At 43.6% G+C, this 16,841-nt stretch overlaps 1 protein-coding gene and 2 long non-coding RNA genes across 4 annotated transcripts in view; all 3 read left to right on the top strand.

The window, feature by feature from the left end:
* Positions 1–2,218, top strand: part of LOC107526260 (uncharacterized) — a 92,309-nt gene extending 90,091 nt beyond the window's left edge. The window contains exons 2-4 of one of the 2 annotated variants that reach the window (XR_001602138.2): positions 99–422; positions 1,971–2,070; positions 2,156–2,218. This is a non-coding gene — a long non-coding RNA (uncharacterized LOC107526260). The remainder of the gene's footprint in view (positions 1–98; positions 423–1,970; positions 2,071–2,155) is intronic. The other variant, XR_015714206.1, reaches the window with a different exon arrangement.
* A 127-nt stretch (positions 2,219–2,345) lies between these two features.
* Positions 2,346–4,023, top strand: LOC107526279 (uncharacterized). Its single transcript, XR_001602143.2, has 2 exons — positions 2,346–2,569; positions 3,789–4,023. It is a non-coding gene; the product is annotated as an uncharacterized LOC107526279 (long non-coding RNA).
* A 616-nt stretch (positions 4,024–4,639) lies between these two features.
* Positions 4,640–13,862, top strand: MRPS30 (mitochondrial ribosomal protein S30). The gene is made up of 5 exons (XM_087815268.1): positions 4,640–5,225; positions 6,774–6,919; positions 7,614–7,719; positions 9,043–9,219; positions 11,000–13,862. Exons 1-5 carry the CDS (start codon positions 4,655–4,657, stop codon positions 11,293–11,295), a joined length of 1,296 nt encoding a protein of 431 aa, XP_087671394.1. The 5' UTR covers positions 4,640–4,654; the 3' UTR covers positions 11,296–13,862.
* Positions 13,863–16,841: the final 2,979 nt, after the last annotated feature.

The raw sequence follows: 16,841 nt of genomic DNA, 5'->3' as shown, positions 1-16,841 counted from the left end.
TGTGATCACCCCACTTATTCTAGTCATCGTCTGTCCCCGTGCAAACCCATCACTGTATCACTGACTATATTCTTCACCCTTTCCACCCTCCTTTCTAGGAACCCTCCCTTTTGGCTCTGTTTCTATCCATCTGCTCTTGTTTTGGAAACTGTTCTTGGAAGAAGGCCGGGAAGCTCTGTGAAGGAGTCACAGACAAGCCGCCCTAGAGGGGCTGCCACCTTGACCTGGGCAACACTACACCTTTCTCCTGGGAGAGGGGTCAGTGGACCCATTGACGGTCTTACACTTTGTATACATATTTTTTAATTTCTAAAATTATATCGAGTCACTTTCTTTGACTGAACATGAGTTATTTCCTCGGGAATGGACAGCATGGGCATTTTAGAAGGCTGAACTGTATCACCAAAGTACTCTCCAGAAAGGTGGTAACAATTTCTTTTCTCATTGTGAATACCATACTTCGATGCCTATTTATAAGTCACTGGAGGCTATTTTAACGACTTGAGTTATTTCAGAAAAAAATAACTTTTAGGCCAACTTATATTGACGTGAGTTAAAAGGAAACCTAATGAGTAATGAGAGGAAAATCGTTGTTCTTCTCCTATGGCATGTTGCAGACAAGTTTCCATAAACCTGCGTGATGACTTCACTTGCGAAACACATTTGAAATGTCAAATGCGGCCATATGTTCAAATGTAACAGATCACTGCCATGTGCATGGGTCGGGGAACCTGTGCTGTGTCAGCTGAAAGCACATTTGAAATATATGTTTGCATTTCAGATAATTCATATCACAAGCATGTTCGTATTTCAATGACAGAGAAGTAAGAAAATACATAGCTCCATGTTTGGAGTAGAATCGGGAATATAATCAGTTTGGCAGGACACTAAGCCGTATAGAAACCTGGTTCTATATCCAAAAGGTATATTCAAATTCATTAATATCCCCTAAGAAGTCCTTGTTGGAGAGAAAGGACCAGAAGCATTGCAGAGAGAACAGGGTGGAGAGAACTCACTCGTCATATTTAAGGAGGAATCCTAGGCGTGGCCCGGGGGAGGTGCGGGTGGGGCTCACTTCTGAGCTGTGAGCAGGTATGTGCTTCTGCTGATCCTGTCTTTAATTTTGATATTTTGTTCATCAGCTTTTTGCATTAACTTTGACTTTTCAGATGTGTCATAGGATACCATTTATGTTGATTACTGAGCTTCTGGCTCCCATTAGGTTTGTACTGGAGGCGCTTGGCTCAGGGTGCTGGCCCAAGGCCTCTTCTCTCCCTCCTCTGCTCAGGAGTGCAGCATGCTTATGTGGCCACCAAAAAAATGAGAGGTTTCTGCTGTGTTTTCCAACCAGACCTTTCCTCCACGGACTGTTTCCCACACTTCCAACGGCTTCCCTCTTTCTTACCTCACCGCCACCAAAATAAGTCTTTAATACATTCAGTTCCTAGGCTTTCTCCTAGCTAGTTGTAGGCAACAGGTAGCCTGGTGGCACATGTATGTTGAAGGCTTATTATATTATTATTATTAGGGTTTATGTATGTGTTTAAAAGAAATTCACCTAGAGATCAAAGTGTCTTCTCATTCATTGACTACAGAAATATGTACTTTTTAAAAATTTTTTCAAATTCTTTTTTTCTAATTTTTCAATTACTGTTGGCACTTAGTATTATTTTATGTGAGGTTCAGGTGTACAGGATAATGGTTAGTCATATGTAATTTATGAAGTGATCCCCAGATAAGCCTAGTATCCACCTGGCAGCATACATAGTTATTACAATATTCTCTATATTCCCAATATTCCCATAGGGGCTATATTCCCTATGCTGTATTTTACATCTTGTGACTATTTTGTAACTATCACCTTGTATTTCTTAACCCCTTCACCTTTTTCACCCACTCTCCCAAACCTCCTCCCACCTGGCAACCTCTGTATCTATGAGTCAACTTCTGTTTTGTTTTTTGTTCTTTAGATTCTACATATAAGTGAAATCATCTGGTATTTGCCTTTCTCTGACTGGCTTACTTCACTGAGCATAATACCATCTAGGTCCATCTGTTTCGTCATGAATGGTAAGATTTCATTCTTTTTTTACAGCCAAGTAATATTCCATCATATATATGTGCCACATCTTCTTCATCCAAGCGCCTGTTCTAGTCCTAGGGAGATAGCTTCGAACAAGACAGAGAAGATTCCTGCTCTGGTGGCATGTACATTATGTGGAATGTACATTATGGGACAGGTATAAAGATGTGATCAGGAATGGCGACATTTCATATATTTCGGCAAATAGTGAGGGAGGAATCATAGCAAGCATTTTGGTAACAGAATCGGGACCTAAAAAGGACCCTGGATAGAGTTGACTTGAATAAGATGACACCCAGCAGGGTAAGTGTTAAGTGGTAACCTTGTGTTTCAATGATGGTAACCACAGAGGAGGGGCTGTAGCTGAGTGGTGGTGCATGTGAGAAGGCACTGGAGTTAGCTCAGTAGGAACTCAGTATGAATCGACTGAACTCAGGATGAATTTGAGACGTCTGCCAAGTCTCCCAGGCCCCAACCCTAACTCTGGTAAGGACCATGGAAGTAAATGCTTTGGGGTTGTAGTCTTGGGCAAGGCCACCCTTAGGTTGATTTTCCAGGACTCACAGAACTGAAAAAAGCTTATACTCAATTCCCTTTCAGCTGTTTTTTTTTTTTTTTTTTTCTATAGTAAAAGGATAGAGATTAATATCAGTAGAGGAAGAGGTGCATACAGTGGAGTCCAAGAGAAAACAGGTGCAAACTCCCAGGTGTCTTCTCCCAATGCAGTCGTACAGATGATGCTCAGTTTTCTCAGCAATGATGTGTGAGGAAGTGTTGCCAGCACTCAGGGAAGCTGACCCGAGCCTTGACGTCTAGAGTTTTAATTAGAGGTCAGTCACTTAGACACAGAGTCCCTGCTCTCCTGGCATTATTCATTCTCCAGCCTCCCAGAGGTCAAAGCTGACGTTGCATGACCCAAGACCCCAGTCATACAAAAAACACCTTCCTCAAGGAGGCCATTCCAAGGGCTCAGAGGTTATGCCCCAGCCACACCCAGGGCCAGTCCTTTTTTTTTTTTTTTCATATTCAGGGTTTGAACACCCCAACCCTGGTCAATTAACCCTTTATTACATGTTGTTTAACTCAACAACATAAAAATATCGTAAAGGAACCAGGGCTGTCTTTCCATTCTGTCACCCTTAGCATTTCTGTGATGTCTCCACACTTGGTTGCAAATGCTAAAACAATTTCAAACATCATATGGAGATACAGTAACTATAACATCTGGGGAAGATGGTGTCTCCTTTTATTTAAAAAAACAAACAAACAAAAAACCACCAAACAATCTTTCCCTGAAGCCCCAGGGAAAGTTCCCCTTCAGCGTTCACGGACCAGGATTGGGTCACAGGCCCATTTCTGAGCCATGGTTCAGAAGCGGCTCCAAGTGCTACAGCTGGCTCAGGCTAATCAGGACCCACCCCGGGCCGGGGAAGTGCCACCTTTGCAGACTGAGGGTAACTCCCTGAACACAGCTAAGGCTCTTGCAGTTGGGAAGAAGGGGAGCAGTGGGGTGGCCACCGGGGTCCAAGAGCATTTGCCACAATCAATCCATGTTCTCCCAAGGAACCAAAATTGAATAGGTGAGAAGCTATGGGGAGGCTAATCTCAGGTAGAACTAAAAACACCGCTTTGTGCACCATTTTGTATGTATTCCTAAGGTAACACCTACTATGTTGCATTCCAGTTATTTACGAACTCGTTTCAGTGCTCTGAGCGCCTCAAGCATAGGGACGAGTCATAGTCACTTATTTCTATGCCTGACACCTTACAGTCAACACCCAGCAAGTCTCTGACGAGAACATAACATGAATGGAGCGGTGCAAACGATAAAGAGCGGCACCCTGGCAGCGGGTGAATTCTCCCCATTCACTAATGACAACTCCTCCAGCAGGGAGCCCAGGGTTAAGTGGGCGCTGGGACAAAATAAACCTTACCTACTATTCCAATAGGTGTGTTTTTTAAAAAAGTATTTTACTTTTTTTTTTTTAAAAACCTACCAAACAAAACTGTTTTTATTGATCTCAGAGAGAAGGGAGAAACGTGAGTGATGCGAGTCACCCACCGGCTGCCTCCTGCGCGCCCCCTGCTGGGGACCAGCGCGCCCCGGGCACGCGCCCTGACCCGGAGCCAGGCGACCTCCGGGCTCGCGGTCCCCGCCCCACCCCTGAGCCCACCAGCCGGGCAACAGAGGCTGTTTTACAAATGAAGCTGGTGCAGCACGAGAACTAGTGTCCAGCGGTCCTCAGGCGCCTCCGCCCCGTCCTTACACCGACACTAGCGGACGGAAGGCTGAGCGCGTCTAGGCCGCGGGCTCTCCGGTTTAAAGGTCTCACGGCCGCGCGCCAGACGCTGCGGGGAGCCTATTGGCCAGGAGGCCCGCCACTCAGCCACCGAGGCTCCAGCGGGAGAAGCGATCCGATTGGCTAAGACCGGGTGACGCAGGTTTCTTGCGCCCACTGAGAACCGGCGTCCCGGAGCCTGGCTCAGATTCCGCTTTCCGATTGGCCCTCCCGGCCAGGGAGCCGGGACCAAGTGCCGGAAGCGACTTCCAGCCGGGGCCGGCGGGCAAAGATGGCGGCGTGCAGGTGCTGGCGGCTGGTGCCCCGCGGCCCGGGGCGGTCACTGCACTCGGCCGCCGAGGTCGCCGTCGGGGCTGCAGAGGCGCCCGGCGGCGCCGAGGTCGCGGCGGCCCCCGTCGCGCGCTACCCGCCCATTGTGGCCTCCCTGACGGCCAAGAGCAAGGCGGCGCGGCAGCGGCGGGTGGAGCGCTGGCAGGCGGCGGTGCACGCGGCGCCGACCGCCGACGAGAAGATGCGCATCCTCACCAAGATGCAGTTCCTCAAGTACGTGGTGTACCCGCAGACCTTCGCGCTCAACGCCGACCGCTGGTACCAGGGCTTCACCAAGACCGTGTTCCTGTCGGGCCTGCCGCCGCCCGCCCAGCCCGCGGCCCCGCCGCCCGGCCCGGACCTGCCGACGCTCCGCGCCGCCGCGCGCGACTGCCTGCTGCAGGAGCACTGGTACCTGCGCCGCCGGGGCCGGGAGCCGCAGGCCCGCGCCTCGCCCTTCCTCGACCTGCTGGTGGCCGCGCTCGTGGGCCTGCTCAGCCCGCACAACCCGGTGCTGGCCGCCGCCGCCCTGGGTGAGCGCGGGGCCGCCGCGCGGGGGGCGGGGCGGGGGCCGCCTCTGCTCTGCCCCCCTTTGCTTCGTCACAGTCCCCCCCCCCGATCTGCCCCCTCTGTTTCTTTGTCACAGCCCCCCCCCGCCTCTGACCTGCCCCCTGTTTCTTTGTCACAGTCCCCCCGCCTCTGACCTGCCCCCTGTTTCTTTGTCACAGTTCCCCCCCCTCTGACCTGCCCCCTCTGCTTCTTTGTCACAGTCCCCCTGCCTCTGACCTGCCCCCGCTTTGCTTCTTTGTCACAGTCCTTCCCCCCCTTGGCCCCCTAGCTGGGGACAGCGCGGTGGAGTAGCTGTCGCTGCTGCGCTAGGAACCTGGAGGCCGGGCGCCACCACCGAGCTCACTGTCCGGCCGTGGGTGGGACCCCAGGTCTGCGGGACCCGGGGGCCCACTCGGCCTGGTGACGGCCCCTTCAAGGGGCGGAGCAGCGTCCTTTCAGACGAGGGGCCCCCAGACAGTGGGGCGGACCCGGGCTGCCTTTCGGCTCTTCCGCCAAAAAGTTACCCGACCACGGGTCAACTTGTGAACCTCTCTTACCGTAATCTCTCTCGCTTTCAAGAGGAGAGTTAGGGTGAGAGCGCCCTGCCATGGGATCGTGAAGATGGAAGGCATCATTGATTAAGATGCCTACTGTGTACGTTATTAAGAGCTCACCGTGGGCCTGGCCTTGTTCTGAGTTTTACAGGTGCCAACTAACCCTCACAGTAGCTGTTTACAGTAGGTAGCATGGTTTTATAAATGAAAGCAAAAAAAACCCCCAAATCCCTGAGGCACAGAAATGTAAACGGTCCCTACACAGAAGAGCCTGTTGCTGGTAAATTTGGGGTCAGGATTCAGACCCAGACATCTGGGTTCCCAGTAAACAGCAGCTTGTCTTAGGTGCAGACGTGAAAAATAATGAATGGATAGATAGTTTTAAAAATCAGTGTTTCTGACGTGTTCATCACTTGTGTCTGCCACCCAGTAGGCATCTTAGTGAATGTTCATTGAGTTGATGTTCCCTTACTGGAGATGTGTGTGCTGCGTGCTGCATTGTGCCTTAGCTTCCCCCCCTTGGGAAGGAAGTGGTCCTGGGGGAAGCATCGGGGACTTGGACTCCTGACTGATGGCCTAGGAAAACAACCTTCTCAAGACTCAGGTTCCTCTTCTGTGAAATGGAGATGACAGCTAAACATACCTTTCAGAGTTCCTGGGAAGGTTGAATTGGTCATTCATAAGGCAGCTCTGACTCCTATAAACTTCTTATTTCTGGTGTATGATATTCTTGTTCTTCTGGTCATTGAGAAAACTGGTTAGAGTGTTCGATGCAGTGTTGACTCAAGTAGAAAATAAATATTTGAGCCTTGTATTTGTCATGATCACTTAAATTATCACTAACCCAGACTATCTTACATCAGAGGGTAATTTTGATCTATTTTTAATTGGCAAAATCATTTTTGAGTTCTGTATTATTGGTGTTATAATAACCAAATTCATCTAAGTGATAAGAAAGTTTTAAATACCTTTTGGCAGATTGTAAACGCCCAGTTCACTTCTACTGGTGGCGTGGTGAAGAAATTATTCCTCGTGGCCATCGGAAAGGGCGAGTTGACGCTTTGAGATACCAGATAAATGATAAGCCACACAACCAGATCCGCATAGCCAAACAACTCCCTGAGGTAAGGATTGCCTGTGCACCTGTTATCTGATGCAGAGGTGTCAGGCAGGCCAGGTAGAGGGCTTGGAAGGGTAAAAGGTTTTGGATGGATCACCTGCCTTTTGAGTTTCATTCAGATACAACTCGTCTGAAATTCTTTTTCAGCTTTGTAACCTGCTGTGGTATATGTATTCCCCAGGTCAAGTAATCATTTTAAGTGAGGTTAAGGCATCAGTTTTGAGGAACATACAGATCTTTTTTTTCCCCTTAATATAAAAATATGAAAAACTAATAATAGCTATGCTTGTAATTTACGGTATCTACACTATCTAATCACATATCAAGGCTTTTATTACAGTTATAAATTGGTCATTTTATGTATTTACAGTTCTTTTGGAGAAAACAAGTGTATTTTAGTGTTATCTGTGTGTCCATATCAGGTTGACACATTTTTTTCTTTAAAAATCCATATAGTAAATACTTTAGGCTTTGGGGGCATAACTCTCAGTTGCAACTGTTTATCTCAGTTCTAACAGCCATTCACCATAAACCTATTTGTAAGAACAGGTGGCTGGCTGGCTGGATTGCACCCATCATTAGATAGTAGTGTTATCATTTTGCAAAACATCTCATTTTAAGATTTTTAAGTCTATTAAGAATGTGAGTAAAATATATACTAGTGTTGCTGTGAATTCACTGTGACTTTTTCTTTTAAGTTTGTGCCGCTGGATTATTCTGTACCTGTAGAAATTCCTGTTATGAATTGTAAGCCAGATAAACTTCCCTTATTCAAGCGACAATATGAAAATACCATATTTATCGGTAAGTTTCTCTTCTGATGTATTGTGCCATAAATGTGTCCCAGGTGCCTTGATTAATTTGCATAATTAATTCTTGATGACCAAAGGTTTAGATAGTCCACAAGAAACATAATTCATAGTCTCAGGTTGTTGCAGTATGCCTGAAAGTTGGGAAGAAAATACTCTTTCAACTCACCATTTAAACTTTTACTTGTTTCTACTGAATTAGCAATATCTAACTTCAGAAAATAGTTATACTTGTTAGGCTTTGTTGATGTATTATATAGAAAAAGTAATTTGTGTTCTTTTCTAAAAGTAAAAAGTACAGAACTGGACTTGAGGCAGGGATTGGCGTTTTATGGAAGTCTGCTGTTTGTCTCACAGTGTGACTACAATTAGGAATATAAAATTAATAAGCCTTGACATCTCCCCTTATGTAGTTTATTCTTTTGCTGTTTTTTCTTCAGCTATTAATTCCTAGCTGAAGACTTGTGGAATATTCTAAGAAAGCAGCTTAAACTAGTTCTCCAGACCTATTTTATCACCCCTTTCTCTATCACTGTGGTCTTAGTGAATTATGGGGGACTTTTGACTTTATCACTAAAGTCAGGAATGTCAGCATTTTATAAAATGTTGGCCCTTATTTTTTTTTATTTAGAATGTAGATTAAAAATCAATTATATTTTTAAAATTAGGAACAAAGTATGTAATTATTACATTGAAATAAAGTAAGTTTTTGCCCTGGCCGGGTGGCTCAGTTAATTGGAGCATCATTCTGTGCACCAAGAGGTTGCAGGTTCCAATGTTCTAGGTCAGGGCACATACCGAGGGTATGGGAGGCAGCCGATTGAAATGTTTCTCGCACATCCGGTTTCTCTCTCTCTCCCCCACTTCCTTTCTCTAAAAATCAATAAAAAAAACCCCAAACAAACATATCCTCGGGTGAGGGTTAAAAAATAATGGTAAAATGAAATAATAAGGTAAGTTTTTAAAGTCATGAAGTGTGTGTATCCTTTGGTGAATAAGTGTTTGTATCCTTATGGTGACTAATGTGTTTGAAAAAACTGAAACAATAGGAAATTTAAATTCATTTTACATTGTTTTGGCTTATCTTGTGTCATGGTGAGCGGCTTGATGAAGGTAGCAGACTATACTTCCTGTGAAATGTAACTTTAATGTAGTCAATAAGTAAATAAGTAAACTGACCTTCCCGTTTCCATATTTTGAATACTGCTCACATGATGTATAGGGGAGAGGAATGGGTTTAGAGCAGGTACTGAGGGCAGGTGCTCCAGGTGTTCTCTATATGTCATTTCATGTCACATGTTTCTCTTTTGCTCTTCAGGCTCAAAGACAGCAGATCCATACTGTTATGGTCATACCCAATTTCACCTGTTACCAGACAAGTTAAAAAGGGAAAGACTGTTGAAAGTAAACTGTGCTGATCAGATAGAAGTTGTTTTTAGAGCTAATGCTATTGCCAGCCTTTTTGCTTGGACTGGAGCACAAGCTATGTATCAAGGTAAAACTGTGGCATTGTTGTTGGAAGATAGGTGACATTTTAAAAATTTAATAGTTTATTTCCTTGGTTAAAATGTAGGTTGAATCTTAACGTTTTGAAAACTTACCACAAAACATACTTGTTTTTAAAATTCATAATTAAATATTTTACATTTGCAATTGGCAAGTGGCTCTTCGGTAGTTCCGTCACCTTTTACTTGGACCACTGTAGTGTGAACGTGTATTTTTCTGATGGTGCTCTCGAGCATTTCAGAGACTATAGCCAGCTCAGTCAGCTCTGTAGACGATAACAGCTTTCTGAAGCCAGAAAAGGACATGCTGTGGTGGATTGAATTTTAGATTCACTCATAGCTCTACTTTATAATTTACTTGAAGGATGCGGATTAGGAGTTGTTTTGTTCAGTCAATAGTGGATGCTTTTGTGCACCAAGCACTGTTGGCCTGGGAGATAAAGTGTCAGATCCCAGGCTTTAGAGCTTATGTTACAGTGAGGAGAGTGAAGGCTAACAGGCAGGTGATGTTAGGCGGTGGTAATACCTTGAAGAACATTACTGGGTGAGGGGTGGGCTGGTTAATGGGGTGCAGGTATAAATGAGATGTGGGGCAGAACCTGCATAAACATAATAATCCAGAGGAGGGCTCCAGAAAAATGATTGAACAGAAGCAGTGGTGATAGGCTGTAGCCTAAGTGTAAACTTGGGAGCAAGATATTTGCAGGCAGACGGAAGGGCAAGTCAGTCTCTGAGGTCAGAGCAGACTCAAAGTGTTTCAGGACCATGAAGGCAGCTGGAGAAAGGGAGGAGCCAGAGGGCTCATCACACAGGACTTCTAGAGCCCATTGTGGGGAATTTGGCTTCTATTACAAACCTGAAGTAGTGTGCTATGTACCCAGCTTAATTCTGTGTAAGTACCTAGGAGGAATTTTAATAAGGATTCATTTATTGCCAAGCTCACCTTTTTCCTCTATGTATATATTTTAACCTTATACTAAAAATTGTTGACTTGCATTTCTATAATAGAAATAAGTGGGGAATCTTTCTTGAAGATCTTAGAATGGCACTGTTTATTCATGAAAGATAAAATACCTTTTGCAGTATAATTAATTCCATATTTTAACAACATTATTGACTGTCTCCATTAAGGCTGTTATAAGTGTGTGGAAATCAAGCTACGGGGTGGCCCTGGCAGTGGGTTTTAAAGTATTAAAGCAAGTCAGCCTGGATAAGAAGCAGTTGGGACATTTGAGTACTGAAGGCTGACCCTTACCACGTAAGACTTGCTAAGTGAAATGACAGCAGCTCATAAAACCAATTTTGAATGTGAAAAGGAAGACACAGAATTTGTTTAAGGCCATGGTTGAAGTCCTGAGAAAGGCAGTTTTTTCTGAAGGGTTTTTTGGTTTTTTTTGTGTAGATTTGGTAAAGTAAGTGGCTGTTGTGGTTATTGGATAGTAGATGTTACTGGTGTGGGGAAATTTTGAACATATTTGAAGTTGGTGAGCAGCGATGTAGTTAATTCCGATGCAGGGACGTCTGCATAGGTACAGCTTGCTGCTCTTCCATGAAGTGAGTTAAGGTTGAAAGCTCTTGAAGGCAGAAGTTGTTGAAAAGATGGGTCATGAGTTGGGGATAGTAGATGGGGGGAAATTATTTTTTGATGAGATCTTTAGGAAAGTGGTTGGTAAATACCTAGGTTTTAGCAGGTACTCCATATCCTCTAATGTGTATGTTTTGTTTGGGTAAAATGTATTGTGCAAGTTTCAGTGTAACTTTCTTCTCTAGGATTCTGGAGTGAAGCAGATGTTACTCGACCTTTTGTCTCTCAGGGCGTGATCACAGATGGAAAATACTTTTCCTTTTTCTGCTACCAGTTAAATACTCTGGCACTGACTGCACAAGCTGATCAGAATAACACTCGTAAAAATATATGTTGGGGGACACAAAGTATGCCTCTGTATGAAGCCATCGAAGACAATGATGTGAAAGGTTTTAATGATGATGTTCTGCTGCAGATAGTTCACTTCCTACTCAACAGGCCAAAAGAAGACAAGTCACCATCACCGCTGCTGGAAAACTAAGAAGAAGCGTTGGACTTGGGGCTTTGGGAACCTTAAATTTCACTGAAGCAACAATAAAACGAATTTCAGTGACGAGACTTGTGACTGCCACATGTTAAATGCACTGGTTTTGAAACAAAGATTTCTTATGTTAACCTGTGATTAGACCTCTCATTCTCAAAATACATGCTGAAAGATTTAGTTTTAGAGATAGTATGTTGATTTAAAAGTGATTTTATTTGTAAATGACTAATTGATGAGACTGATTTAGGTGTTTTCAATACCTGGTGTTCCAGGTGATTTTAAAGGTGGTATGAGGGTAATAATTCAACTGCTGATGCATATGTGGATGTTTTGTTAATATCTCCCTTTTTAAAACGTTTTTGTTAACATGATAATAGAACTTTCAGAGTCTTATTCAAACTCCTTTTAAACATAAATGGTATTTTGCAGATAGAGGAAACTCAGTCCCAGGGGAGTTAAGTAACTTTTTTTTTTTTTTAAATTAACAAATGATTAATAGCATAACTGATGTGATGTAATTTGGCAACTTGGGTGCTTAGCACTTAGCAGTAATGCTCACATGTTTCAGTCGGTGTTATTTGCTCTAAGATTAGGAAACTAGCTTTGCTGTGTTTTCAAATTAGTTGCCAGGTGGTAAAGTTGTTAATCTTACTGAGAATTAAGGTTAATTCAAAACATTTTTAGTGAACAAAAGAATGTACCTTTGCATAAGCATGCTTACACTTCCCATTTTATATAACCTATTGTGAATAGTTAAAATACCCCATTATGTACTGTAGTCACATGATTAATACTGGTTCTTTCCCTCCCTCCCTGTCTCCTTCCCTCCCTTCCCTTGAGCTCTTTATTTGAAGACAGGTCACAATTATAGTGATAGTCACCTCAGCTAGAAGCCTGGGGACGATTGTCACAGTGCTTGCTAAACTGAAGGAACAGCATTTGAGAGTGTTGACTTTGAAAGGTGTGTGTTCTGTTCCATCTTTAGCCCACTGCTTTCAGTCTACCCAGGATGTCCTATAATTTCACTTCTAAGACACCTTCCACAAGGGCCCAGAGCAATACAGTCTGTGAATTCTAGAAAATTTCCATGAAACAAACCTAGTGTTTGGAGTGCTACTCAAGTCATTTTATGAGCTTGTCCAAGTTTTTTTTATAAATCACTAAAAAACATAGGTTAAGTGCACATTTCAATACAAATGCAGAAATCCCAAGTGCTAATTACCAAATTCCACAGTGATGAAAAGTAGGGTAGAGTTAGTCATGGAGATTCAGAAATAGGTTGGTGTTTTCTAAGTGTGTACTTAGGCCTGAGGTTTAATGGGTAGGTGTGATTTTGACCTTTTGCATTTTTAGAAGGTTACAGTTAGAAAATTATTTGTTTTTAAGAATACGTAAAGGAACTACTATTGGATTGAAAATGCAAGTGTAACATTCTTCAGAAATGAATTTATGGGAAACCCAAGTTGATAAATAGGATCTCATTTGTTATTTTGTTTTTGTTTTTTGCCTTTTTAGTTTTTGGACAAAAGAAAGGAAGTTTTACCTTAGTGCTTGCTTGGTGATATTAGACTTAATCAGCAAAAACTCACATATCAGTCAGTTTAGAAAACTGAGGACAGAAGAAAGTAACCATCCTTTTTTGTAAAAAAAAATCAGTATGTAATGATTATAAATAATGCTTTAATGATTTAATTCAAACATGCATCCTCAGAATATTTTTTTATGAAAATTATGTTGATATAAAGATATTCACAAATTATTGTCTTTTAGATGTGATACATATACATATTAAAAATGGGAATTGCCACACTCATTGTGCTGTGGACTTAGGACCTTACATTATACAGTACAGATGTGTAACGCAGCAGTGTGCGTCCCAAATAGCTTTATAAATGAGCAAGCTGTACTTAATTATTTTAATGCTAGGTTTGAGTAGCTACAAAGCTTCCTGATCTTAGGAAAATGAAAGCTTTTATGTTTAGCCACTTTGAAAGTATTTCTTTGGATCTTCAGGTGAAACTTTTACTTGTAAACTAAAAATATGCTGTAAGCACTTTGTTGGGATCTTCGAAAGTCAAGTGTTCTCTTATGAATAATGCTAATAATGAAGGTGACGGCATTTAGAGCTGGAACAAATGGGTATCAGGGTCATTTAGTTTAGCAACTGAGTTTTGTTGATGCCTTTCATCTGGCCCCACACAGTGGGTTTTTTGTTTTCATTGTCAGCATTAAGAGAGGGGCTGTAAAACACATCAGATTCTTTTTAAAACCTAAGATCTGGTGACTCAAGGTTTACATTCTTGCGTATTAACAGTAGACAGGAACTGGAAATTGTTCTGGGTCCTTTTCCAGGGAACATTCTCTCTCTGTCATTGTCCTCCCGCTTCTTAGTTCTACCCCACTAATTTCTGTTAGGTGTTTTGTTCTGAGGCCTTGAGTTTATGACCCCTGAGGTCAAGATCGCTGAGAACTTGCATTACTGGTGGCAAAACTTAGCCTTTACATTTACTTTTTAGGCTTTAGAAATCTCAGTTCTCCAACAATAAACATTCCAGTAATGGTAAGTTCAGAAGAATTCAATTTTGTTTGAGATAATTAAACCAGATTAAACTTGGTTTTTGAGGTAGAGGATGATATGGAAAGTTACCTGACAAAATACATGAAGCCCTGTTCCTTTCCTCTTTGGCTGCGTGAAGGGCAACGTGAATCCTGATTTTTGTTTTGTTTTGACAGTTTGCTGAGGAGGTTGGGAGAAATTTTGTCTGGTTTTAAGGAGCTAAAATTGGCAACCAGGGGATATTTGGACACTACACTGGGTATTTAGTGTCCCTTCTACCCTGAATCAGATTGTCTCCAGCACCACACTTCCCAGCTGTGGAAGAAGGGTTAGGATGCTCATAAGGTTGAGCCCATCTGACTAAAGAAGGGACCCAAATGGTGATTCACATCCGGACTAGCCAGGAAGCTCCAGTTAACCTGTTCGAAAAACCAAACCAACAACAACAAAAAACACAACTTCTGCTTCCCTAAATGGTGGACTAGATTATTTGGAAACCGACTTGGAGGCATTACAGAGCTAACAAGGAAGTGAATAATTGGCAGGCTGGTGCCTGGAAGGAACAAGTCCAGAAGGGTTAAGCCTGGTAATGAGCCTCTTTTGCTGTGAAGGGGGGATTTGTAACTAAGAGGAGGAGGCTGAGAGGGTGAGTAGCATTTAACAGCCTTGTGAGCATGAAGGACCTCCAGGGACACTGGTGGAGTAATCTGAAGAACCACATCCTTGGGGTAGGGTGGACCAAAAGTAAACCATGTAGAATGTAGCTTAAAACTGAGTCACCTAGATAGGCCAGAGGAATCGGAAATGTTAAATGTGGGTTAACTAGTGCACTAGGGATCTGAAAGGTGCAAATCTGGAGAAAACATTTTTCTAGGCCTCAAGTAATTAATACAGTTTTTCTAATACAGTATCTCCGTATTACAGCACAGGAGGAGAAACCCAGCAGGAATGAAAACTGACAGAAACAGCAGACAATAGAAACATCCAAAGTGGCACCAAATATTTGGGTTGTGTGACAGACTTTATATTATGTTCAAGGAGATAATAACATGGAAAATTTCACTGTAATATTGGAAACTAAAAAATATAACCGCAGATTTCCAAAAGCACCAAATATAAACTGGAGAACTAGAAGAAAACGGTAAATAAAATTAAGAATTCAAAGCATTGTATTAGGGATGAATGGGAGGAAATGAAGGATTAAGTTCAGATTGAGGAAACCAGAACCATTGTATTAGCTGCCTATTCTGCATGATAAAAACCTGCAAACTTTAAACAACACATTATTTTTAAAATCTATCTTTATTGATTTCAGAGAGAGGAAGGGAGATGGAGAGAGAGAGAGAAACATTAATGAAGAGAGTCGTCCGCCTACTGGGGATCGAGCCTGCAACCCAGGCATGTGCCCTGACCAGGAATCGAACTGTGATCTCCTGGATCCTAGATCGATGCTCAGTTGCTGAGCCACGCTTGGCCAGGCAACACTTTTTTTTTTAAAACAACATGCGTTATTTCAGTTTTTGTGTTAGGAGCCCTGGTGCGGTTTAACTGGGTTTTCTGCCTCTGAGTCTCATAAAGTTGCTGAGTATTGGCCACGGGTGGGGTCTCATCTGAGGGTCCAGCTAGGGAAGGATCTGATTGAAGTTTAGCCTCTAGCAAGTTGGACTGAGGGCTTTGGTTCTTACTGGCTGCGGGTTGCAGGCATCCTCCAGGTCCTTGCCGTATGGGCCACTCCACCAGAGCAGCTTGCAGCATGGCAGCCTGCCAGGGAGGGTAGGGAGAGTCTGCCAACAAGACTGCTGACCCAAGGCCAAGTCACCAAGTCCAGTCCGTCAAGGAGAGGGGACTACACCAGGGTGCATCGGAGGAGGCCTGGGTCGCTGAGGGCCATCTTAGAGTCCCCAACAAAAGGTTATGAAATTCCCATCATAAGTGTCTTCATGAACTTCGTCTTCATGAATTTTATCACCCTGCCATGGCCAGGAAGGAGAGTTGATATTTACCTGCGCCCAGAAACAAAGTGGCGTGTGGAGAGGGTAAACAAGGACGGATATGAATTGAATGGAGGAGCTCAGAAATAAGGAAACTTAGGGAAAGAAACAAAGGATCAGACAGGCATTTAGGAATCCTTTGTTCTTCCACTGGAGGTCAGTGGAAACCAATCTGGAGCAGTCTGTGAAAAGCTCTCCATAATGTGTCACTTAGTTGTTTTCAGTGTTGATTATCATTGTGCCAGTGAATAGTCAGAAATGTGTGTCTATAAGAGCTATCGCACGTTATTTTATCTTGCTTGTTTTCTGTTTGCTCAGGATTTTCAAGGTGCAGGCGTCATGTTTATTTCTGAGAAGTGTAGTTTGGCCATTACCTCAGGAGACGGTAATATTTGTAAATATATTTCAAATTAGCACACGTTTCAGTAGTTTAAATGTCCTAAAAGGAATAGGACACAATTGCAGGTCCAGAGCCAGTTTTAGTTTATCTCAGAGGTGGTCTGTCTTTTAGTTATAATGGGAAATCTCCTTAATAAACTGTTACTGTGTCTGAAACACCCGTTTTGACTGGCAGAGTTGAACAGGAAACAGCAATTTGGGAAAACCAGTGACCTGTAACCTTTGATGAGCAAAGTCCTATATAAGCTGTCATCATGTTTCTCTCTTTAAAGAATTTGTAGATTTAACGTTCCTATCAGCTGCATCTTGGTTTGCAAGTGCTCTCCAGCTGGACTCGTGATGAGTGCGGGCCGGTGAGGAAGCCGGGAGGCAAGGGGGAGCCGCTGGGCAGCGAGCCGCTGAGCGCCAGGCTGCGCGGGCCTGGGAGCGGTGGGCCCGCAGCACTCACGCTCCCTTAACCTGCCCGTGGGGCGGGCCAGCCGCCCATCGCGGCCTCACCGGGGCGCGTGGACAATACCATCTACAGCCACCCTCTGCAGGAGCGCCCGGCCGGCTTGTGAACTTATTTATATATATCAGACCATATCCTGGTCATT

The sequence above is a fragment of the Miniopterus natalensis genome, chromosome 3 (assembly GCF_054644295.1).
Source record: "Miniopterus natalensis isolate mMinNat1 chromosome 3, mMinNat1.hap1, whole genome shotgun sequence".
NCBI lineage: Eukaryota > Metazoa > Chordata > Mammalia > Chiroptera > Miniopteridae > Miniopterus > Miniopterus natalensis.
Note: the sequence above shows the minus strand (reverse complement) of the source record. Positions and strands in the feature narration are given on the sequence as shown.

Coding starts and splice junctions, on each gene's coding strand:
- MRPS30 (XM_087815268.1), top strand. CDS start 4,655: ATGGCGGCGTGCAGGTGCTGGCGGCTGGTGCCCCGCGGCCCGGGGCGG. Junction 5,226..6,773: donor GCTGGCCGCCGCCGCCCTGG/GTGAGCGCGGGG, acceptor ACCTTTTGGCAG/ATTGTAAACGCCCAGTTCAC. Junction 9,220..10,999: donor AGCACAAGCTATGTATCAAG/GTAAAACTGTGG, acceptor TTTCTTCTCTAG/GATTCTGGAGTGAAGCAGAT.